Raw genomic sequence first — 25690 nt, 5'->3', positions numbered from 1 at the left:
GAACCTGCTGAAACCCACACCTCTGTCGTTCCCATTCTATAGATTGTGAAGGTATTGAATACCAGCATAGAGTGCTTGATATACCATGATCTACCAGTTGAAGTCTCCTGACATCCAGATACAAATCATCCTACTGACTCAACTCTGTAGATGCTATTTTTTTTTTCCAGGAGCCATACAATTGCTGTCTGGCTCTTGTCCTTACTTGAGTTCCATAACATATTAATACTGGAACCCCTGGAATTAAAAAAAAAAAACCCAGTTCCTTGAAGTATCAATCTCCTCAATGACCCAGTCAGAACTAAACTTGCAAAGAAACGCTACAGAAAATGTAGTAGTTCGAATTACAGGAACAATGATTACGAATGTTAAATTACATTTTTTCCCCTGTTCTGATATCCAGAAGAATTTCAGTGGAGATAACTTAATTCAGAATTATATGATACTAGTATTTGTTTTCCCGTATATAGTTTTCAATATATAGTTTTTTTTTTCATTCCTAAGAAACTGTACTTTTTTCTTTTTTAGGGGACAGTTTAATTGATTTTATAATCCTGCTCAATTAGACTGCTGCACTTTTTTTCCTGAATCAGTGGGGCAACATCTAGAATACACGATCGCTGAAATACCGCAGCAAAGTTAAATCTGTGTCTTCCCTCCCCTTTGTTGGCCGGGCCAAGGTCAGAGGAAAAAGGCAAAATCCAGGCCGCACTTTAGCGTTCCCCTTGCCGCAGTCTATTAGCGTTAGCCTTAGCTTTTTTCACTTCTAAAATCTGAGTAGGCGTGTAGACGCTAAAATAACTCCAGTCCGGGTTTTGCTGCCTCCCCAGCGGCGCAGCCAAAAACTCTTGGATTCCTTGCCTACTGTACTGTGGGGTGTTCAAATCTCAGCGAGGGAAGGCGGATCTAAGCTTGAGGGGCTGCGGAGCAATGGAGGCGAATCCCATCTAAGCAAAGGATCGACCTTTCGAGCAGCAACGATGGTGAGTCGCTCTTGGCCACTGGGCCGGGAAGTTTTCTCGAAAATCCCCCATTTTTTTAAAAAAAAAAAATCGAGATCGGTCCAGTTGCCTTTGTCCTCTGGGTTTCCTCGGACACCAATACTTTGGTCTGCCCTTCTGAAACCCGCCTCGATTTAATCCATTGATTCCCCGACACGTGGGTTCCAAAGAGAAAAGGGGAACCGCTTCCCTTGGTGGTCTGCAGCCGGCTGGACCCGATTCCTTGAGGCCGGGTTACGGGTGTTGGGGGCGGCAGATGGGATATGGGACCGGTTAATGGTTGTTTGTGGGGGATATAAAGATGCCGGTGGGGGACGGCTGGTTCATGTTGCCTCGGACATTACTTGGAGCGAAGGAGTTTGGTCTCTTTAGTGCCGGACTCAGCATCTCGAAGTGATGGGGTGGGGTAGGGAGGATGGCCGGCCAGCGAAGCCAGTCCGGCAGAGCCAGCTGCTGATTTGCCCGAAGCCGAGTTGGTGGGGGGGTAGGGGAGAAGTGACACCTTTTTATTTGTGGAGGACGATCCCTCCATGGCAGAGGCTCGGCGCAGTCCCGCTTGGCTGGGGTAAAAAAAGCTGGGATAATCATGGTAGCGATGTAATTAGTTTGTGTAGAGAACTCCTCTCAATGAATTGCCTCCTGGGTAACTTCGCATTGTGACATTAATGCCGGGATAGTTTTCTACCGAGCCGTAGATCTGGATAAACCGGAACACATGATAGCTATACGGTAGGTCGGGTTCTGTGCGCGCCTTTTATCCAGCAGGGCAGAATAGCAAACTAGATAGATTAAAATATAGCCCGGCAGGAAAGCAGAGCAGCGCCTGGGTTTTTTTGTTTGTTTGGTTTTTTTGCCAGCAGGCAGCCTAATCATAGTTCACGCGAAGGTGAATTGGGGCTGCTGCTCTTCAGAGATTAAACGATTTCACCTACGCTCATTGTCCCCGAAAAATGAAATAAAAATGCGGGGAGCTGCTTTTAATAAACAAGCTCCAGATCAGTGCCGTAGATGCGAACGATCTCTTTATACAGTTCTCAAACGCTTTGCCCTCGCAACAGAAAAGGGAAAAAAAAGTTCATTGATTTAAATCATGTATACAGGTGGAATCCTTTGGAATGTTTGATGAGTCCAAGATATAACAGGCATCAGACATAAATTTGTTCAGAATTCAGTAGTAGATCTCGAGTATGCTGTGTGTCTATGTAGTTTATTTATTTATTAAATTTTTATACCGCCCTTCTCCCGAAGGACTCAGAGCTGTGAACAGCCAGGGTTAAAATACATACAGTATGAAAATTAAAATAATTTAAAAATAATTAAATCCAATTTGGCTTTCATTTCAATTTGGATCATTTACAGTTCTGCTGTAAATGATCCTTTTCCTTCAGTCTTTTGTGCGACCTTAGTTGTCTGCATGAAACCATCATCCGACTCCTTTTGCTCTTCTGCTACCGGCCTTATTCTTTTCTTGGAAGAGACCACCCTGAAGTTCTGGCCTCTGTTTGTAAAAGGGGCAGATTCCTGAATATGCAAATGTTTGACTATGCAATTTATAAAATAAGGAAACTCTCCTTATGGAAATTGCAAGATTTCAGCCTTGGAACACTGTTCTGATGTTTTTAAATTAATTCAGTTAAATTACCTAGAATTCAAAAGAACAATTGTAATAGCATTCTTCGTAGATAAGGAAGTAGCACAAATCTATATTTAAATCTCACTGTAAAAGTTTGGAAGAGCAGGAAATGAATTCTGAGTCCCTGATCCTTCTTTCACTCCTTACTACCCATATTTTAAATCCATGGATAAACAGCATCGGTTCAACTGACAACTAGTGGATTTTATACAACTGGTTATTGATAGAAAACCTATTTGTGAGAAGCTGCTTTGCAGAAGAATTGTTCACAAGTTACCATTTGTTTTAAAATGGAACAAATGCAGTTATTTCTTCTAAGGTCGCCAGAGAATTCTTACAAAACAATAAAAATGTTTGGAAAACACCAAATATTGGCATGGGCAAAACTTGAGGGGTCAGTAGTTGTAGGGGAACTTTCCAAAGGACAACTGGAGGCCATCCAGTGATTTGTGTGTGTATTTGTGTGTAGAGAATTAAAAGTGAGAATGGGAGATCTTGGGAGACAAACTGATTCCATTGCCATCATGACATCTTCCCCCAAACATTTGAACAATGCCCCCAAATTGCCTAACAGCTAATTTCTAATGGATTCATCCTTGCAAATGGTGCTTGGATAGAAATATGGATATCTAAATCTAGTCTCTCTGCGATTATAGATGTATTTATAGATACACCTAATGTGTATGGGATTGTGTTTGCTATGATATAATTTCTGTTTGTGGGTGTGAGTGTGCATTTAAGTTTTAATTATATGGTATTAAAGGACCAACTTGAAAACTTCACATTTTTGTGGCCCTTCATTTCTGAGTTAGGAAAGTATAAGCTAATATCAATAACAGATAATTTAATCTTTTTCCGATGTTAAACTCTGGATTTTTTATATAATTTTATATAATTCATTTGTATTTGTACCTATCATGCTCTTCTCTTTTGGGCTAAGCAATATTGTATTATATAAATCCTAAAAAGAGGGTAAAAATAGCTCAAAAAATTAAAGGCTTGGGACCAGAAAAGGAAATTGTGATTATATATACCATTCACTGTAAGTTTTTCTACTTTACAAATCATTGATGCTTTTATCATATCCATACATTGCTTCATAAACTAACCTCTAAACTTCTCCTCCTTTCCATTTAGCCTAACTCCATTCCACCACAATTTTCTCAATTTACCCCTTCCTTTCAGTCCATTCCAAACCCCTTCAGCATATTTCTTTCCTATTAGTGAGTCACTTTTCTATATTGGTCTAAGACTCTAAAACTCACACTTATTTACTTCACATTATATAGGAACTCCTTGATTTACAACAGTTCATTTAGTGACCATTCAGAGTTACAATGACACTGAAAAGTGACTTATGACCATTTTTCACACTTATGACCATTTGAAAATCCCCTTGGTAATGTGTTCAAAATTGAGACGCTTGGCAACTGATTCATATTTATAATGATTACAGTGTCCAGGATCATGTGATTATCTTTTGCAATCTTCTGACAAACAAAATCGATGGGGAAGCCAGATTCACTTAACAACTATGTTATTAAGTGAACAACTACAGTGATTCACTTAACTGTGGCAAGAAAGGTAAAATGGGGCAAAACTCACTTAACTATCTCACTTAGCAACAAAAATCTTGGGCTCAATTGTGGTCATAAGTTGAGGACTACCTGTATTCTGTCTACATTCATTCATTACTCCCTCATCCTATCTCTTCCTGTTTTATCACACACATTTTTCAAATGTTCTCTTCCTGTAATATTCAACTTAATTTTATGTTTCTCCTGACATATCCTATCCCACATAACAAAAGGGACAGGTGCATGCTTTTAAACATAGGCATGTCAGTATGTTCATGTTCAGATCAGTGTTTCTCATCATGTAATCAATCTAATATTGACTGTAAATAGTTCAGTTTTTGGCTAGCAAAATGGCATCTTCATAAAAAGAACACATACATTCACATCCCAAACCAACATAGCTCTATTATTACCATAAGTATTTAGAGATTTATCTGTTTATAAATTAATCACACATTGCCTTAGTTCCTGCTCCCTACTGAGGCATTTTCAAACATTTTATTTATTCTCCCACATGCTTTACTTCCATAATTAATATCACTCCATTCATATATAGCCAACAACTTTTAACTTGTTCAGCCACTCCATAAGCAAGCTTCATCAATATTGTAATACTGATTGTGTGCCATCAGATCCATATTGGCTCTTAATGGTTACATAGATTTTCTCCATGACAACTTGATCCTAACCTGTTTTCAAATGGTGTAACTTGTCACGGGACAAGAGTTACACTGATATCAAAGAAATGGTCAAACAGAATCATTAAAGAAAGGATGCCAAAAGAGAGACAAAATGAAATGTGATTGACAAATGTGATTGTCCTGTGGCAAGTTGTCTCATGATGAGTTGGCCATGGCAAGATGGCCGTGGAAAGTTGTCCCATTCCGTTTGAGTCTTAGTGAAATGGGATATTCATTCTAACCCACTTTATTGGAGAGGTTGCTATAAGGAATCTCCAAGTCTGATTATAAGGTTTCATCTCCATACATATGACTAGTTTGCTGTGCTGTCACTCATTAATTTATAGTTACAAATATAACATTTGATCATTGGTAGAATCAAGACTTTGGGCAGAAAAGAATGTTAAGTCAGGAATCAGGATCATTTATCTATCAATGGTAGCAGTACAGTATCATTCTTTCCACCTCCTGCAGATCAAGTTACACATTCTAACTACAGTTTACTAAATGGAAACAGTGGGTTGTGCTGCAAAAATAGCTTGTTGTCTCCTGCTGTAAGCCAAGTGATATATTTCAATTTAGGGAATATAAAACCCTCCAGGCTCGCTGATTGTTGAGGGAAATTCCCAACTCTGAAAAGTTAAATAAGCTAAACATTGTGCAAGTTCTCTATGCAGTCATAATCAGAGCCATGAGCAAACTATAATCCAGATCACAAACAAGAAAGTACTAATGCCCTTTTGATTTCATGGGGATTTTTATGTAGGGAGAGGGTTCAGTCACAGTATGTACTTTGTTTTCCAATTCTTATAAATAATGTGCAGAAATAGTTGCAGAAAATTTGCTAAAGTTTGGAATAAAATCTTTTGTTAGATATGAAATCAAAGTGGGATTATATCAGGTAAGAGCTTTAATACTTGGTTTCGTATTTGTTGCAGTTCATGGTACAAAAAATTATCAGATAACCAATTTTATCCTAGCTATTTTATTTTGGTCTTATCTTCCCACTTTTGATAATCAGAAGTATTCTCTCAGCGATATAATATATGCAAACATTGTTGACAATACTTTTTTTCTGGAAGGCCTTTAGTGACTAAATTATGGGAAGATTACATCATTGCTTTTTTTGTTATTTTTACAATTTCATTCATTCATTCATTCATTCATTCATTCATTCATTCATTCATCACATTTCTATACCACCCATCTTACCTAAGTGAATTTATTGTCTTACAATTGTTCTTTGTACTGGGTTTGATTTGTATAATTGTGTAGAGCCTATGAAGTATGGCAGTTTATAAATCAAATATTTCTTTTAAAAATGTGTAGTTTGCATTAGAGAATAGGCTATATACACTAAAACAAGGCATTTTCTTATTTCAGAATATAAATTGATTACATTTTATATGAATATGTACTTTATGTGGGCAATATTGTATTTATTATTTTTACACTGTGCTAAAACACATAAAGAAAAAGTTTGCATAAAATACTGAGCCCCAATCTGTCCAACCGATTTTAGCCTAGCATATACTTCTAATTCAACCCAGTTTTAGCCTAGCATATAATTCCAATTAGCATGTAGCTAATAATTATTAATACCACTAATTAATAGTAGAGAATTTTATCCATTATTAAAAGAACACAGAAAATTGGTTCAATTGAATAAACTGTGATTAAATTAACCCTGAGGGTGTATGTGGGCAACATGGCCCCCAGTAGCTGTTATAAGCCCAATAGTTATGCACTCGTATCTGAAATAGTTCTATTTGTATTTGAAACTACAAATCTAATTGCTTTGAATCATCTAGCCAAGAACATTAGGCTGTAGAATTCTCCTTAAAGAGAGGGTGATTTCATTATTCATTTGTAGGAGAGCTAAAACCAAACGACTTGTGCATTTCTTTGGAGTTCTTTGTAGGACATTGATGGCCATGTGCTATTTCCTGTATCTCTTGGCATATGATGATTTGAGTTGGGGTGTCTGCAAATACTGTCTGTGGCAAAGCAGTTCTGTAGACATATTTATTTTGTTCCTGAAAGAGCGCTCTCAGAGCAGAGCCAAGACTGAAAATACTCATACTCAAAGGAATGTCTGGATATTGCTTTCCAGTTCTGAATGCTCCAGACACAGTCAGCTTTACCTGCCTGGGGCTTTCACAAGCTGCTTCCTGTGACATTGCTATTCTTAGAGTTTGTAGGTTACAGGAAATACTGGCTATTTCCTTGTTTTCAATTGCGGCCTCACCTTGTTTAGAGAAGAAATTATAGTTTACATGGGCCACACAGGGATTAAGGCTGTCTTTCTTCCTCTCTGGATACTGGTCTTGCCTGAAAATATTTGGTTAGTAGTGAGAGGTGCTCCACCATTCTGTACTGTCAGCAGTGTGCATAGTCTACTAAGAATCTTCAACAGGTGTGGCTAACTCAGAACATCTACATAGTGACCTACTTCACACATTTTACTAAATAACATTTTGTTTACCCATTAACTTTGAATACACTGTAGTCAATTGGTTATCCAACAGGGTAAATTATGCTAAATCAAGACCAAACAAATTACTTTATGGCTTATTGCAATATGTAAACGCTATCTGTTATCTATAGGTACTGAATACCATAGTATAATTAAACCTGGATTTCACTTCCCCTCTTGCCCATTGTATTCACAGCCCATTATATCAAGGTTTTATTGTACTTCTCCATGACTTTTCCTTTCCCCTTTGGAAAACATGTCTTGCAAAATAGCTCTTGCCACAGGTTTACAACAGCAAATAGCCCACAAATCCCCTTGGGGTATCTTGGAGGATGTGAGGTTCCGGAAACAAAACATAATGGATTCCATGAAAAGGTATTCCTGAATTAAGAAGCTGGCTGATGAAGACCTAATTTGGGAGTGAAGTTTCCATTAGCTAGTCTATTGACTGAAATGTATGATTATGATTCCTCTGTCTGAGAAAGGTCATTGCATAACTAGAAGAAATTATCATGGCGTGGAAATATTTTCCTCTAAGGAAAATTTTAAGCATATGAAGCTCTTTGCGGGAACACATGACTGACTAAGGTTTAGAAAAATTATGCACTGTGCAGAAAGAGTACAGTTCTTACTAGAATTCATTGTCATTTAGCAAAAATTGTTTGGCAGTAGATTAAAAAATAAAGAAATGAATTCAAATAAGTATTATTATTATTACTACTGTGTCACCATCAATGAATGAAATGCACTATCAATTTTAGATGAATTTAAATGGAATTTGAGAATAGATATCTAATAATATTAGCCACAATAGGTTTTTTAAGAAAGCTTCAGAAATGACAACCAAATAACTCCTCTATGAGGAATAGTTCTTCCACTTGAAAAATGAAGAGTAAAGGGAGAGGAAATGAATGCCTATTAAGTAATGCCTGGCTCATATAATATGAATAAAGAGGATTTTTTTTCCTTTCTGCATGTGTTAGAATTTAAATCATCCACTGAAACTAATTGCAGAGAGATTCAGGACTGATAGACAGAAATAATTTTATGTAGTACACTTGTTAACATTGATTTGTATTTATTGTTCCTAATCACTGCTTATTGTAAATGATCTGAAAAGAGACACTGATTCCAGTCCAGCTTTCCACATATGTCAAGTTCACTTACAGTGTGGCACAGAATGATGGACTAGATAGGCCTCTAACCAGTGAAAAAAATATACAAAATAAGAATCCATGAAGAGTATGTCCAAAATACAGTATTATCCACAACCGAACATTGCAAACTACCAGCATTTATAGAATGGGTCCATTTTACTCAGACCTCTCAGTTCTAATCTTCAGATATAAATCATGATATAATTTTTTATGGCAATTAGAAGTTAACGTAAAACAGGATCTGTATATTCTGCAACAGGAGCATTTGGTCTTTAGATTTGAAGGATCGTAAATATTTATAAAAAGGGGGGAAATACAGCAAGGTCTTTTTTTGCTTCCAAGACTAGGGTAACTCTTCTGCTTTCACAGACATGCAGTGAAGTTCTTTACCTGGTATCTGGAAACAATATGAGACTGAATAGGACAAAGAAAACAGAGTTGTTAAAAAACAGAGTAGGTGTTCATACAGAATAACTTGGCAGTTTCAGGGTCCCTTTTCTGACTTTGGTGGGGATCATATTCCTCCCAGAGGAGCAAGTCTGTGATTTGGAGGTACAGTGGATTCACAATTCCAGTTGGATCAGAATCTCATCATCCTGTTTGTTTAGCCAACAGGTACATACCAGTACTATAGATGCATCTCTGGCAGTAATGGGGAGGGGAGGAATCCAGAAACAGGTTTTCTCAGACAAGTTTCTTTTTAAATTCAGGTGGCCCTACACAGGCCACTTTCAAGAACTGAAGATGTAGTCTTCCAGCTCCAACCTTTTGCAACATTGGAACTACAAGAGTACTCATTCAGTGGTGTGACTGAATTTAGTTATCTTAATTTTAATTCTGTTGAATTTGGTTGATTTTAATTCTCTTTTAATGCCTTCATCTACTGATAGTGTTATCCTGTTTATTATTATTATGAAATAACCAGGGGTTATATATCACTTACTTAAGTGAACCAGGGTTCACTTAAGTAAGTGGTATATAAGTGTTGGGAAATAAATTCACTGTAATCAGAATAAGCCTATTATACAAATACAATCATTATATAACTAGCTTTTTCCTGATGCTGTATGGAAATGAAAGTGCTCAACAGACAAATGATTGGAGTGCCCCGTTTTGCAATAAGGCAGAGTTCTTCTCCTATATGGAAGGCACTGATCCTCCCTATTGTGACAGAACAAGAATCATAAAATACAGTTCAGATAAGATGCAATAACAATTGCAATTGTAAGTGGGAAACAAACATGAGACTCTCATAATTGCATTTTGCAACAAATATTCTCTGCTTCCTTTCCTGATTACCCTCTTTTAATTGGGGTATAGATCAGGGGTGAAATCTAAAATTTTTCCCTACTGGTTCTGTGAACATGGCTGGGGGGGTGGTGGTCCTGTGACTGAGTGGGCATGGCCAACTCAAAGTCACTCAGCCACGCCCACTCAGTCACAAGACCCCCCTCCCATCAAGCCACGCCCACAGAACCTGGTAGGAAAACTTTTTAAATGCGTGTCCTTACCTTTCTCCCATGGCTCTGCCTACCCGCCCCATTCCCCGGAGTCAGGGAATGCACCATTCCCCGACTCCTACTGCCCACCTTTCTCTCGCAGCTGGCTGTGAGGGAAGGCAAGCATCCGAAAGGTACCGGAGTTGCTCACTCTCCTTCTTGAATGAGCCGCACTGGTCCACGCACCGGCTGTGCAAGCGCACATCCAACCTGCCACTGAATTAAATAAACAGTATGCGCTTGCGCAGCCGGCGCATGGACCAGAGCAGCTCATTCAAGAAGGAGAGTGAGCGACTCCGGTATCTTTTGGGTGCTTGCCTTCCCTGACAGCTGCGGGAGAAAGGTGGGCAGTAGGAGTCAGGGAATGGTGCATTCCCCGACTCCGGGGAATGGGACGGGTGGCGGGTGGGCGGAGCCTCCAGCTTCCATTGCTACCGGTTCTCCGAACCACCGGCCATCATCGCTACCTACTCGCCCAAGCCGGTCTGAACCGGGAGCATTTCACCCCGGTATAGTTTCATATTGAATATTTAAGTCTAGAAGTACCAATTCATAATTCTCTCCAGTCTGTTGATCTGATCCTAGGCTGCAAACAACCAAATAACCACTAGGTGGTAGCAGAGTTAGAAAACACTCTCTTGCCATCTAGTGTTTTCCCACCTCAGCATATTTATCTCATCATAATGATGATGATGATGATAAATGTATTTCTACAAATATAAACATGCTGACAGTAAAACATATTTGGTTACACTTCCAGCATATTGCTTCACATATACCAAAAATAATCCAAGTTGTCTTTACAGTAATCATGATTTAAATCACTACTAAGAAGGCTTGATATAAATCAACTCGATTTAAATCATAATTTTTAAAGAGGAAATGCCATCTCTCTCCCACAGCGGCTTCTCCTCTAACCCACTGTTGACTCACTGACAGTCCTAATTTTGCAGAATATACAGCCTCATGCTACATAACTAAGCTCCATTTCATGCTGAATAAACTAAATTATTAATGTATCTTAAATAGAAAGCTATATTTAGAAAGAGTTTTACTCCAAAAGCATTTTGTTAAAATAAATTTGATTTTTAAAAAAATCCGATTTAAAATTTAAAAATCCATTTTTTAAATTATTTTTTTTTATAAAATCATCGATTTTTATCCACCCTGGCTGTATGTTGCAAGACTGGGAATTTAGCTTACTTACTCATTTTCTACTTTACTAGCAATAGCAACAGCACTTAGATTTATATACCACTTCACAGTGCTTTGCAGCCCTCTGTAAGTGGTTTACAGAGTCAGCATATTGCCCCCAACAGTCTGGGTCGTCATTTTTCCCACCTCAGAAGGATGGAAGCTGAGTCAAACTTGAGCCAGTGAGATTCGAACTGCCAAACTACTGGCAGCTGGTGATCAGCAGAAGTAGCTTGTACTACTGCATTCTAACCACTGTGCCACCGTGGTTCTAATACTAAAAAGCATTATGTTGACCAAAGCCATAAGGGTTGGCGGAGGTCAATCTTATGGGCTCATCTAGTGACAACCAGGGAATGTAGAATAACGTGACTTCGAATGCAAGAGGAATAAATGGTAAAGAGCATGAAATATTTTGTGTATTTGTGCAAATAAGAGAAAGAGGATTGATGTAACAGATATATGAATGAAGGTGGTCTAATCTTGGTGTGGAGTTGATGAATATAGACAGGAAGTGGAGGAATAGGTTTCATTATGAACAAAAGAGTTTAAAATTTATGTTAGAGAGTACAACTTGTCATGCTATTTGTTGTTGCTGTTTGTTGTTGTGTTAGGAATCCAAAGGTTGCTGATGATTTAATGTTAGACTACGGTGAGTTATGATAATAAAAAATCAGATGGTATTTAAGATGATAATAAATGACATAAATGACACAAATAGATACGGGTGGGAATCATACAAAGGTTAGGTTTTGCTTTCTTGATTATAATCAGTTTGATTTTTTTTATATTGGATCCTCCTGTAGATAGCTCCAGGAGAGGCATCCACAAAAGAAGGGCAAAGAGAAAAATTTATGAAAGGAGCATCATGTTGATGTGGTGCTTTTTTTGTCCCTTTTGTGTGCATGTTGTAGGATCATACATACCTTTTTATACATATACAAAAAGGACAGAGATTGCACTGCTCTTGACAAAAACACTGATTTCTTGGGATGCCTATGCTTCATGAAATGATGAGATGGGTGAGATTATATGCATAAAAATTTATCTGCAAAAATGAGAATGAGAAGAAAGATATTGTATAATTTATATAGAGAACAAGGAACGATACAGATTAAAAGAGTCAGAGAACTTGCAGAACAATTTAATGGAAATAAAAATTGGTAAAAGTGGGTCAAGGGAGCTGTCAATTCCATGAGGTAGAGAAGACTAAGAAATAAATTCCACAGAAGACTAAAACAACTTTTATTAAGATACACTATAATAACAAAATCTTGCAATTCTGATTATGCTATACCTTCTCCTCTTCTTATATGAATTAGGGCGTTTTCTGTCTGAGGCATTTCACAAAACCCCTACGTTATTTGGGCTTAGGTCATATTTACCTTCTCATTGCTTTAATACAGGAGTGTCAAACTTGAATTTCATTGAGGGCTGCATCAGGGTTGTGTTTGACCTCGGGGCTGGGGTGGGTGCAGCCAGGGTGGGCATGGCCAGCTCAGCGTCACTCATGGTTTCCCATGAGTGTGCCCATTTCCCAGAGGTGCCCGTTTTCACAGGCACCTCTGCCAGTGAAAACAGGCTCCCAAGCTCCATTTTTGCCTGCGACAGCCTCCTGAAAATATCTGCCAGCGAAAACAGAGCTGGGGGGGGCTGTGCGTGGCCCTAGTGAGCTCTGTTTCCAGCTGTGATGGCCTCCTGCAACCCTCTGGCAGTGAAAACGGAGCTTGGGGGGGCATGTGCAGCTCTCCCAAGCTCCATTTTCACTGGCATAAGCACCACAGGCCGATCCTTCGCTGTTTCCAGGGCAGCCCCGTGGGCCAAATCTAAGCACTCGGTGGACCGTATCCGAGTTTGACACCCCTGCTTTAATAGATCCCTCCTCTGTAGGTGAGCTGAAGAAGGACTTTCTAGCAGAGTGATTTTACTCTGCTATTAATGAAGGGGATGTTTTATGATGAAACGAAAGTGAAGGAATCGGCAGTGTATCTTAGTGAGATACATGGGAATGATAGTGATATACTGAAGAATGGAATCGAAACGAATTCTATAATTATTAATGTTCAAGAAAAAAATGCTGGAAAGGAACTAATAAACGCTTTAAATGGAAGGCTAAGGCTGCAAGTATAGATGGCGCGACTTAAGATGCTAATGCTATCTGTTCAATCATATCCGATTCTCAGCCATTCTATGGACCAGGTGTCTCCACGTTTTCCAGCCTTGTATGGTTTCTTTCACTTGGCTTATGCTCAGTTTGGTGTCGGCTGATGATATCTAGCAATTGTGTGGTGGGTTTTTTTGGCAACCACATTTCCTTAACTGAAACTGTTAACTGTAAGTGAAGAAATGTTAAATGACAGAGTGGATGTTTAATGACATATTCTGGCTATGACTGAAACATGAGAAAATGTGAGAGGAAAAAACAGCTAGCTGGAATTTTGACCCTGAGAAAGGGACAGATAATAAAACCCAAACTTGTCTTTTTATGGTATGAAGAGGAGGCAGTAAATGGCCACAATAAATTGTTTATGGTATGAGTATTAGTATATGTAGTTAGAGGACCCACATTATCAGTTGCTACATTATGGTTGTAAAGGTTATAATATAATATTCAATATTTATTTTATCATTCCTGTCCAACAAATCAAAGACATACAATCTGAACCATAGTTTTGTTTAAGGCTCTTCTGTATTCCTTTGGCAAAGAGCCCAGTGATTACTGTAATTGTGCATGCCAATAAAAATATTTCTGTTTCAACAGTCTCCAAATGCTACACTTCCTTATTAAAGTAGGCATTTCCCCCACAACAGCAGCTATGCTTGCTTATGTATGTCTATAAAACTTGTTTCATGTGTTTGTGCATATTGCATTTGTGTTTGGCAATCAGCTACATTGCTGTATCTTTTTTCTTATTTTTGCCTTCAATTTCTTTGGCTGAACTATTTGTTGCACTTTTTTCCGCACTCTACATAATGTTGCTTATCCTGAAAGGAAATAGTGCAATGGAAATGTATGTATGTACTGTAGGTCCTAGTAAATATGGTATTTAACATACTAAGGCATATTCTTTAAGATGCCCATAAAGAGAAATTCAAAGATTTCAAAACAAGTGGAAGATTAGATACAACAATCTGCATCTTGTACACTAAGTTGAATGCCAAACAGTATCCACAGAATGAATTCCAGCTGCTTATTCCATTTCACTGCCAGCTTCCTCCTCTCAGGAATTTGCACACAGTACTTGGCTGCTAAGAAATGGAGCTTTAAAAGACAGTGACAATTTCCAGTTTTAACTGCTAGATAGGATGCACATGTATGTGCAAATGCTTATGTGTATGAGCAATTAAGAATCATGATTATTATTTTTATTTACATTATACACAGGATATTGGAAGTCAATGGGTATGACCTTCTGGAACAGAGATGTTCCAAGAATCAGGGGGTTTGCCATTCCCATCTGGGTCACACCTCTGGGACCTATCCTCCACTTCTCTTCTACTGATGTTGAAAAAAGAAGATTTTGATGCAAGACCTCAGCTCCTGCCCTTTCTTGTTCTTATTTAAATTGAGGGCCCAGCTGCATACATTAAAATGGGTTACTCTGCTGTAAGAGCAGTGCCAACATCAGCTACAGTATAGCTAGTCTGGCTCTCTACCATAGGCCTACTTGGAAAGATTATATTATTAACACATGTGGGAAGAAGAAAAGCATATAGAAGATGACTACCATGGGAAAAAAAACCCTTTCATATTGCCTTGATGTTGACCACTTGAATTAACTAGAGTTGGCTTAGTGGAAAGGGAAAATTGGAAACCATAGGATCTGTTCCTCATTCAGCTATGGATGCTTTTGTATCTGTTGACAAACATCTTCTTCCCATATGATATTTTTCAATATTTTGGTTATTGGTATATTGGTTCAATTAATTTTCAATGGAGATTCTCCAAATGGAAATTGGACTTTCTTGGTTTTTCCTTGAAAACATTTCAATTCTCATCCAACAAGCTTTCTCACTTCTGGCATTAATTAATTAATTAATAATTATGTAATGATTAAGGAGCTTGTATAGTATTTAGGGAAGAGGGACGTGGTGGCTCAGTGGCTAAGATGCTGAACTTGTCGATCGAAAGGTCGGCAGTTCAGTGGTTCGAATCCTAGTGCTGCGTAATGGGGTGAGCTCCCGTTACTTGTCCCAGCTTCTGCCAACCTAGCAGTTCGAAAGCATGTAAAAAATGCAAGTAGAAAAATAGGGACCACCTTTGGTGGGAAAATAACCGCGTTCCATTTAGTCATGCCGGCCACATGACCACGGAGACATCTTCGGACAGCGCTGGCTCTTCGGCTTTGAAACAGAGATGAGCACCGCCCCCTAGAGTCAGGAACGACTAGCACCTATGTGCGAGGGGAATCTTTACCATTACCTTTATAGTACTTAGGGACATTGTCATCTGAAGTCAGAGCACTGGTGTTTGTCAACAAGCTCATTTAAATTGGCACTGATGAGATGCTAGCTTTGTTGCAATTCCAGTAATCAAGTTCTCAGTTGATAATGCGTGGGCTATTCTGGGCCAGCCACTGGCTGGTTATCTTGTTACTTGACTGTGTTACTGCTTCAAACATATTCTAAATATATCTGACTTTAGAAGGATTTAAGAGTAGTGTGGAGCTGCTTGCTGAACTGTGGATTTTTTTTGATACACAAGTATCAAAAAGAACCAGAATTGTTGTTGGTAAACAAGGAGGTTGCTAAGTTAACTGTGCCTGGTTTTATAACCTTTTTTGCTACAGTTGTTAAGAAATTCACATGGTTATTAATCGAATCACACAGTCATTAAGTGAATCTGGTTTCCCCCATTGTCTTTGCTTGTTGGAAGTTGGCTGAGAGGTTCAGTAATAATGATCACATGATTCTAGAATGCTGCAACATTCTATGCTGCAAATATATATATTTGTTTTCTGAGGTTTTCGCGGGTGTTTGTATGTAGGTCTTTGGTTATTCGGGTTTTCTCCCACGTAAAATTGGAAGTGTCTTGGCGACGTTTCGACGAAGTCTCATTCGTCATCTTCAGGCTGGTGTTTTCGGCTTCGTGAGACTTCGTCGAAACGTCGCCAAGACACTTCCAATTTTACGCAGGAGAAAACCTGAATAACCAAAGACCTACATATATATATGTATGTATGTATGTATGTATGTATGTATGTATGTATATGTATATGTATATGTATATGTATATGTATATGTATATGTATATGTATATGTATATGTGCCGATTGTCAAGCACCCAAATTTTGATCATGTGACCATAGGGATGATGTAATAATTATAAGTGCAAGGACTAGTCGGAAGTCACTTTTTTCAGTGCCATGGTAACTTCAAATGGTCACTAAACAATTAATTGTAAGTGGGGGACTACCTCTGCTTTGCTCCTGGCAGAACTCCGTAAATGAAGCCAAGTAAGCAGAGGAGATGGTCAGTGATTGCTTTTGGTGTTCTTAGAAAATCTCATATGCTCATCAGCCCAAGATCGATCCCTTCTGATCAATAAAGAGCTGGTGGCTGTACAAGTAATTCCAGTATTGCCTAGAGTAAGGGGAGGAGCTTGATTTAAGAATCTGCATGTCATAGAAAGGGTGCAACATACCCTTAGGCCTGACCTGGGTGAAACGTAGTCCTTTTTGGGAAAGGTTTCTTCCTGGTGAGGCACCATTTCAACGTAGTTGACAGGAGGTGAGTAAAGCACGACAGAGATGCAGAAGCCAGGAGTCTGAAGTTAGCAGTGGTGTTTGAAGAAGGTAATAGCAAATCATTTTGGAACTTTTGTTGAGAAAATCACATAGTTCTGTTCATGCAGTCAGCTGTCTTTGAGTATTGGTGGTTGTTGTTTTTTCTTTTTGTTTTTTTAAATAAAACTGGGGATTCCGGCATTGAAGCTACTGAGCCTGAAAGATTACCATTTTCTTATGCCCGTGATATGTTTAACTGGTGTTCTTTGACTGTCAGGAATAGATTGGGATCAATGTCCCCACAGGGGCTGGTGGGATCAAAGTCATCACTAATTTTTGTGAATATGATTTCTTTTGGCAGTGCTGGAATTATCTCTAAATCTCCATGGCAACAGCACAGGCCTCTCATGTGACCTGTGACCTCAGCCATTGTCTCTTTGATCCTCATTCTCTGGATTCTGAGCCTGACAACAACTGTGAGATGGGCAGCGTGGGCAGTCTAGTAGAGAAGCAAGAGTTCTCGCCCTCTGCATCAGGAGGTCTGCGACGGATGCGCCAACCAGACGGGTTGCTCCGGAAAGGAATATCGCAACGTGAAGTCTCTGGTTACCCACATGGGGGAAAACGGGATGTTCGGGCTGAGAAGAAGCATCCATCATCTGGTGGTGGCTTTAAACGGGATTATGAGAGTGACCGGGAGAATCAGTCCCCTGAGCGGTACTTCCAGGACAATCAACGAGGAGCAGATTTTTCCAAGAGTTCTTTGCCTGAACGTGGACGTTTTGACAAGGTATGGACGTCAAGAATGTGGTAACAGATTTTTTAGAAATAGTTTTCTGGCATGAAACAAATATATTTGTCCTTTATCCAGTAGGTCTAGAGTATTTCTGAGTTTTGTGATATTAAAATATACAGATTTATGGCTAGCATGTGTTTTGGGAAGGCTGTGTGATGATGTGTGAAACTAAGAAGCTAATGGATCAGAGGAACTGAGCTAATTGTAATCTTCCCTGAACAGAATTGAATCGGTTACTGAATCTTTAGAGTGGGAATGGCCATGTGATGGACATTCACCCCAAGCCAGTTCTTTACAAATTTCAACACTTATTAGTTCAGAGATGTCACTTAGCATGCTGTTCTGCTGGCTTGAAAAATACCTGTTGATCCATGCACAGCTCTTATTTCTCCACTTCCAGGTCACTTTAGTGTCATGGTACCTAAAGAAGCAATGCCTCAAAGGCCCTGATGTTAAGTGCAGGGGCTCTTGCAATGTGATCTGTTTATGTCTGAAAAGCGCAAAAGTGATTGCTAAGAACTGGTGCCAAACTGTCAGATATGCTAAACTTCATTTAGTTATGGTCATTTCCAGGAGACTCTCTAAAACAGCAGAAAAGCCAAGCTAAAAAAAACTATTCTTTCTGAGATAGATAATCACAATCATCCATATCGGAGTTGGAGCAGAGGAATCTTTTCCTTCAGCTCTGAAAGATTCATCTAGCTCTGAAACAGGATCCTAAATGCTAGTGCCAATCTAGGCAATGAGAAACAGTGCTAATAGTGCTATCAGAACAGTATCCTTATTTAATGCCAGCCAGATGGGTTGCTTCTACGTTTTATAGTTAAAAAACAGCTTAATCTCTGGAAAGCTGCTGCAAAGGACATCTCTCCCCTCCCCCATCCTGACTAGAAAGAAATTATTGTTTACCACTTTAGATCTTACTAATAAAAGAGGATATTTGTAGCTCAGAGTTGAACTGTGGGGTCTTTGGTGTATTCCCTTCTGATCAGCACTGATGATGTTACCTAGTTTGATAATGAAACGTCTACAAAAAAACAACAACTAGCTGAAAGAAATTGAAAAGCTGAATATGTGTAGGAGAGAGGCGAGCTGTTCTAAATGACTAATTCTATAAATATGATAATAATATGCTTATTTCCTTGCATTCCAGCTATGCTAAACTATCTTGCTAAACTAATTCATCCAGGGTGCAAAAGCCAATTTAACTGCTAATGGCCATTTTGTTAATTTTAGTGTCGGATCAGGCCCTCAGCTTTCAAGGTGGTGCCCGGGAGGAGTTTATTGTCTATGCAGGGACTGTCATCCAGCAAAGGACAGAAGATGTCAAAGAGCAATGGGAGTTTGCATACACTGTTAACCCAGAGCAGTACTGGCAGCTCCTCACAACGTGGACCTCTGCGTAGCCATCTGCTGCACACCATCAGTCTTGATGAGGGCACAAACTCCATTCAAAGTTTTCCCACATACAATCCCCGCTTCAAGCCTAGTCCAAATCAGCTGAGTGCTTCCATAGGACACATCAACCACATCGGTGGTTCCTTAGATAGGGCTTCTCTGGGACCACGAGATCCTTTGGCAGTAGAGAAAGCTCCACTGTCTTGCAAGAGCCTGAGCCGACTACAGAGCTCAGGGGAACCACCCCCTCCGTATGAGCCCACGTATTCTTTGGAAGATGTAGTAAAGCAGCTTGAGGACCGACTGAGTGAGAAAGGCATGGAGCTCCGTCAGTTTAAGAGAAATCTGAGTGAGAATGATGACCCCTTCACACAGGTGGGTACATTTTCTTCATAGGAAATTTTTGGGTCCTATGGATATCAGGAACTCAATTAGCTTACTGGACTTGGCTTCATCTCGGATTGTAAAATTCTCCATACGACTCTGTAATAGTTGTTACCCTGTTTTCCCCAACAATCGGGCTTTTGAGCATATGGCAGTAAGGCCAAGCGCTTATTTCAGGGTTCAAAAAAATATAAGACAGGGTCTTATTTTTGGGGGAACACGGTATCTATTATCTGTCTCTGTTATCCATTCTTTAATCTTTCTATAAGCATTTTAATAGCCACTCGCATGGATACCTCTTGATGAATAAAAATTGCCTCAAGGCAATGAAGCTGAAAGCTTTTATAGAGAGGCAGTTGGTTGCTTTTCCCCTCTTTTTTATGCTTTCAGCATGCCACAAATAAGAGATATATTTGGGCAAGTAGACAAGTAGTTCTGATTTGTTTGCAAGAATCTTATTTTGAAGCTCTTATGTCTGCTTTCCACACCCAAGCGGAGGCAAATCAGCTGATGTAGTCCTCAACCTGCTTTTATAATTTTGCAGATATATCTCATTATGTTTGTAATTTATAATAGAGTCAGAAAAGAAAGTTTATGTAGGAAGAGTTGTGTTACTTGCCTGAGTTGTTTGCAATGTGTATTGTGTCAGTGGGAGGTTATGTTTTTATTAAGAAATGAGCTATCTTGAACGATGTCCTGTGTGAAGGAGCCTGGATAGTTGGGAATTGATGCTCCCATTTTTGGCTGTTGATCAGAATGTTATTCTGATGATCAGAGTTGGAAGGGACCTTGGAGATCTTCTAGTCCAATTCCCTGTTTAAGCAGGAAACTAATATTTCAAACAAATGGTTGTCCAATCTCTTCTTAAAAACCTCCAGTGATGGTTCACCCGCAACTTCAGGAGGCAAGTCATTCCACTGATTAGCATAATTGTTCTGTCAGGAAATTTGTTCTTATTTCCAGATTGGTTCTCACCTTGATTAGTTTCCATCCATTGCTTCGTGTCTTGCCTTCAAGTGCTTTGGAAAATAGGTTGACCCCCCCATTCTTTGTGGCAACCCTTTAGATAGTGGAACATAATATCACCCCTAGAACTTTTCATTAAACTAGACATATCCTAATATTTTAATATTAAGATTAATGATTCTTATTATTTTTATTTTATTTATTAATATTAATATTTATTTTTATTTATTAAGGGAATTTATATGGCTGCCCAACTCACTCACAGTGACTCCAGGCAGCTTACAGGAATGAAACCCCCAAATACAAAACCTATTTGCACCCCAATCCAGTAACAACATTCAAAGAAGCCATCTGATGGGCTCTATATCAATCTCCAGGCCCACTGCCAAAAGCAGATCTTCAGGAGCTTTTGGCAGAATATGAAGCCAGTCTTACCTTGGCGGGGATGGAGTTCCACAGGGAGGGATTTACCATTGAAAAGGTGGACCTCTTTAGTAGGAGGAACCTATAATATACTCTGCGTCTCCAATCTGCTGAATTGAGTAGATGTAATTGGGAAAAGATGGTCCTTGAAATAAGGTGGGGCCAAACCATATAGGGCTTTACGGGTAACAACCAGCACCTTGCATTAGACCCACAAAGAAATTGGCAACTAATGCAGCTCCCCAAGAGAGGTGACACATGTGCAATTCTACATTTGCACAAAACCATGTGGGCTGCTGCAATTTGAACCAACTAAATCTTCTGGATACTTTTGAGGGTAGCCCCATATGGTGCATATTATAATAGTCAAGACTCTATAATAACATTTTGGGGAACATTATTGGACTTTTTGAAGCTACAGAAATATGTAATTTTTTATGTAGTTAGAGCACTTCAACGTTTGTTGAAGTATTGTTGTTGTTAGCTGCAAAGTCGTGTCCGAGCCATCGCGGCCCCATGGACAACATTCCTCCAGGCCTTCCTGTCCTCTACCATCCTCTGGAGTCCAGTTAAGCTCACGCCTACTGCTTCAGTGATACCATCCAGCCACCTCATTCTCTGTCGTCCCATTCTTCTTTTGCCCTCAATCTTTCTCAGCATTAGGCTCTTCTCCAGTGAGTCCTTCCTTCTCATTAGGTGGCCAAAGTATCTGAGTTTCATCTTCAGGATCTGGCTTTCTAAAGAGCAGTCAGGGTTGATCTCCTCTAGGACTGACCAGTTTGATCGCCTTGCAGGACTCGCAGGAGTCTTCTCCAGCACCATAGTTCAAAGGCCTCAATTCTTTGGCGCTCAGCCTTTCTTATGGTCCAACTTTCACAGCCATACATACGTGTGTGTGTATATGTGTGTGTCTGTGTGCTTTCCTGCCTGATTGCTTATATTAAAGATGGGGAAACTCAATATTTTCTCTGATGATGCAGAGAAAATCTTCACAAATGCTTCACAAATCCCTGCATTTCATTTGCATGCCTCACCAAGAAAGGGAGAAGCTGTCTCACTCGGAAGCCATCACTTTAGACCTGAGCACTCCAAAGTAGTGGTTTTATTGATCTAATATCAAGCTGGGGGAAGACAGCACTGAGGGAAGTTTAAACCCAGGCTTATAGCTTTAGGTGATTGGCATTTTGCCTCCAACCTTCTTCCCCTGATGCTAGTTCTCATATATCATAGGCAATCAAATGAATTAACCTTCACATTTTTTTCCTGAAACTGGTTGAAAAATTCTTTCTTTATTTGTTAAATAAATGAATTCAGAAAAAATCTAGATTAAAGGATGGAAAATACTATATACACCCGCTTTCTCAAACCCAGATATGATAGGTAATATTTCCCATTGTAGATGTTCAAGAAAATACAGGTAGTTTTCGACTTATAACCATTCATTCAGTGACCGTTCAGTTACAACGGCACTGAGGAAAGTGTCTTATGAATGTTTTTTACACTTACGACAGTTGCAGAATCCCCATGATCACGTGATCAGATTTTAGATGCTTGGCAACTGGCTCATATTTATGATGGTTGCAATGTCCTGGGGACATGTTTTGCGTCTTTTTTCTAAGGAAGTCAGTGCAGAAGCCAAATTCACTTTACAACCGTGTTACTAACTTAACTGCAGTGATTCACTTAAAAACTGTGGCAAGAAAGGTAAAATAGGGGAAAACTCAACAACTGCCTCACTTAGCAATTAAATTTTGGGCTCAGTTATGGTCGTAATTCGAGGACTACCTGTACCAGTTTGGAATAGGCTGCTATATTGCTATATTTTATTTTTTAAGATATCAGAGCAATGCCTGTGTGTGTTGTTATCCACCCTTGGGAGTTCACAATAGTATCCATACCACCAGGATATGATTTATTTTGCCATCTATAAAATGTTGGATGGCAAGAAATTTATAGAAAAAATGTAAGTTTAATTACTACTAAGTTTAATCTTGCATCTTCATATTCTTTTAAGCAGTTTGATTGTAAGGTACTGGCTAATTCCAATGAGCACCAAAATCTTAGGACATACTCAGCTACTGCAGTGTATCTATGTATAGATGTAACTTTTATGTCATCTCTTGAGAGAAACGGATGTGACGTTCCATAGGAAGCCTAATCTTTGTGAGCCCACCTTAACCTTCTCTTACTCTGGCAGGTATTTGAAGACAAACAGCGTCTTTGGATGGAAGAGCTGGATGAGCTAAAGCAAATGTATGTGGCCAAGCTGCAACAGGTAATGTACCAAGCCCAGCGCAGCCAGAGGGCACTTCAGCTACAACTCTACAAAGTGCAGCAGGAAAAGAAGAGGCTGCAAGAAGAACTGGATCTTCAACAGAGCCACTGTGAAGAGCTGAGGGCACAGCAGCAGCAAGCAGAACGCCTCAGTCCAAAACTGGAGGAGACCAAATGGGAGGTGAGAAATATGCACCAAAGACTATCTTTATTTAGTTCTAATGTCCATGCTGAGTGCAAGCAGTGAATTGAACTGAACTTTTGGACTTCTTTATGAAGCAGGTATATTCTTGTTAGATAACTGACAAGATTACTGCCATACTAGAGCTTTGTCCAACCATGAAACTAGATTTCATATGTAAAGGCACAAAAAAATCTTCAGTATGACCTATCCCAGTGATGGCTAACCTTTTACGTCCCCGCTTGCCGGCCTATGTGCCGGAAATGGCACGCGAAACCATCCCTAAAGAATGCGTAGCCCTGCTGGCCTTTGCGTCCGTGGAAGCGCCAATACCCGGAAGAGCGGTGGTCCATCATGCATGCTTGGGCTGGCACCCAAACTTCCGGTTTCCGGTATGGATGTGCACCCGGCGAATTGCTGGCCATCATGCATGCGTGCAATGTAACCCGGAAATTCAGGTGCCAGTCTGCGCATGTGCGACGGAACACCGCTCTTCTGGGTTTTGTTGCTCCCATACGCGTGACAGCCAACTGACAGGCGCACATGTGTGCACAGGAACACAGAAGAGCCAGCGAGGCTGTGCTTTCCTTGCGGGATGGTTCTGCGTGCTGCTTCCGGCACGTGTTCCATAGGTTCACCAACACGGAGCTATCCCATCATCTCCCTTTGTATCTGGGGTTGTCATTGTTGCCTCTGTTGGAAATATTCCACCATCTCACAGACTCTCTTATCTTACTACATTTTCTTAGTTAATTTCTTGTCTTCATCCTAGTATATTTTTTCATAGGTATGTCAAAAAACTGCAGAGATTTCATTGCTGAAGCAGCAGATCCGCGATGCCCAAGAAGAGATGACCCAGAAACTGGGTGAAATCTTCAGTTTGAAAACACAGCTGCGGGAGGCTCGAACAGAGTTGCAAGCCAAGGACTCACAGCTGGCGCAGTTGGGGGACTCTTTCCAACCCTTATCAGATCATGGTTCCCCTATTCCTTCTTCCAGGGAGTCTCCCATGCAAGCATGCCAGGACTTTTTGGGTTGTGAAACAGATGATTCTAAATGTCGGGGAATGCAGGGTGAGAGTGCAGAAGGAACTGAGTGGCTGTGGGCAGAATTGTTGCGGGAAAGGCGCCAGGCCCAACTGCAAGCGGTAAACTTTGAGCATGAGCGAAAAATATGGCAAGAGGAAAAAGAAAAAGTCTTGCGTTATCAGCGTGAGATTCAGGCCAGCTACATGGAGATGTACCATCGAAATCAGGCTCTGGAAAGGCAGCTGAGTGAATTTCGTCAGTTCCCAGCTGAATCTAGAAATAGCGATTCAGAATCACCTTGGATTGAGAGAGCTGAATCTTCTAAAATCTGAGCTATATTTGAGAAAGATCTTCTGCTGGGATGGCAAATGGGCAGAAGCCCCATACTGCAACATGGACTATAAGATTTGGTAGAAGAAATGTCTAAACTAAAGAGCCTGTTAACCCAGCGCAGAAGTTTGTTCCTGTAGTAACATACAGGATTTTGCAGATTGTTGTTCAAAGGATGGAATCACAGCAATATATTTGGAATTTTTTGTCAATCCAAGTAGACGCTTGCCTCCGTACCACTGCTGTGTTGGAGAGCAAAAGGCTTTCCTTTTGTATCCTGCATGGAGTCAATACAGAAGTTTCTTTTTAAATTATGGAATGTGAATTAGCTGTAATTGGGAACCCTCCTGATATGGCTCAGTGGGGAAAACAAATGAAGAATATATAGGTTATTCATTATTAGGAAGGTTTAGCCTTGTCCATTAATCATTTGAAACTTGGCTTGCTGTACTAGAAGGAAAGGCATAGAATATCTGCTCTATCAGGAATCCCTCTATATAGCATTTGTTTTCTATCCATCTGGCTGGGCCTCATGCTATGTCAAGGTCAAAGCTCCAGGTATAATGTGATTGTATGATCTTGTATTGTAAGAGAGATCCTTTTTTGGCTCTGGAAAGCGAAACAGCAACTCCAGTTCCATTGGCCTATGAAACAAAAGCACAAGCCAAGCCATTTGGGCTCAGCCGTTAAAATATCATAGGACAATGTTATCTGGCTTATGGTCAGTTTCTCCATAATAATGAGAATGAAGCTGTGAACATATTTGTTCGGTTGCTGCTTGGTGTCTCTGTTCTAGGTTTGAAGGTTCTTGCTAACGTAAAGAATTCTGAAATGGAAGCACAACCTGGCAATGTATTGAATAAATATTTGCCTAAATCTTTTGGCTCTATGACTGCTATTTTTTCCCCTGTTGTAATGTTTTCTGTTCCTAGTATTTTTGCCATTTGTGCTATAAGGGATGTTCTCA

At 39.7% G+C, this 25690-nt stretch overlaps 1 protein-coding gene across 1 annotated transcript; it reads left to right on the top strand.

Annotated features, from left to right (window-relative positions):
• The first annotated feature begins 899 nt into the window (after positions 1-899).
• On the top strand, positions 900-25690 carry N4BP3 (NEDD4 binding protein 3). The gene is made up of 5 exons (XM_070933783.1): positions 900-983; positions 17305-17733; positions 18976-19512; positions 23108-23365; positions 24153-25690. The coding sequence occupies exons 2-5, from the start codon at positions 17329-17331 to the stop codon at positions 24723-24725; spliced, it is 1773 nt and encodes a 590-aa protein (XP_070789884.1). The 5' UTR covers positions 900-983; positions 17305-17328; the 3' UTR covers positions 24726-25690.

The sequence above is a fragment of the Pituophis catenifer genome, unplaced genomic scaffold (genome assembly GCF_029215685.1).
Source record: "Pituophis catenifer annectens isolate HBS135680 unplaced genomic scaffold, rPitCat1.0.hap2 SCAF_2, whole genome shotgun sequence".
NCBI classification, from domain to species: domain Eukaryota; kingdom Metazoa; phylum Chordata; class Lepidosauria; order Squamata; family Colubridae; genus Pituophis; species Pituophis catenifer.
Note: the sequence above shows the minus strand (reverse complement) of the source record. Positions and strands in the feature narration are given on the sequence as shown.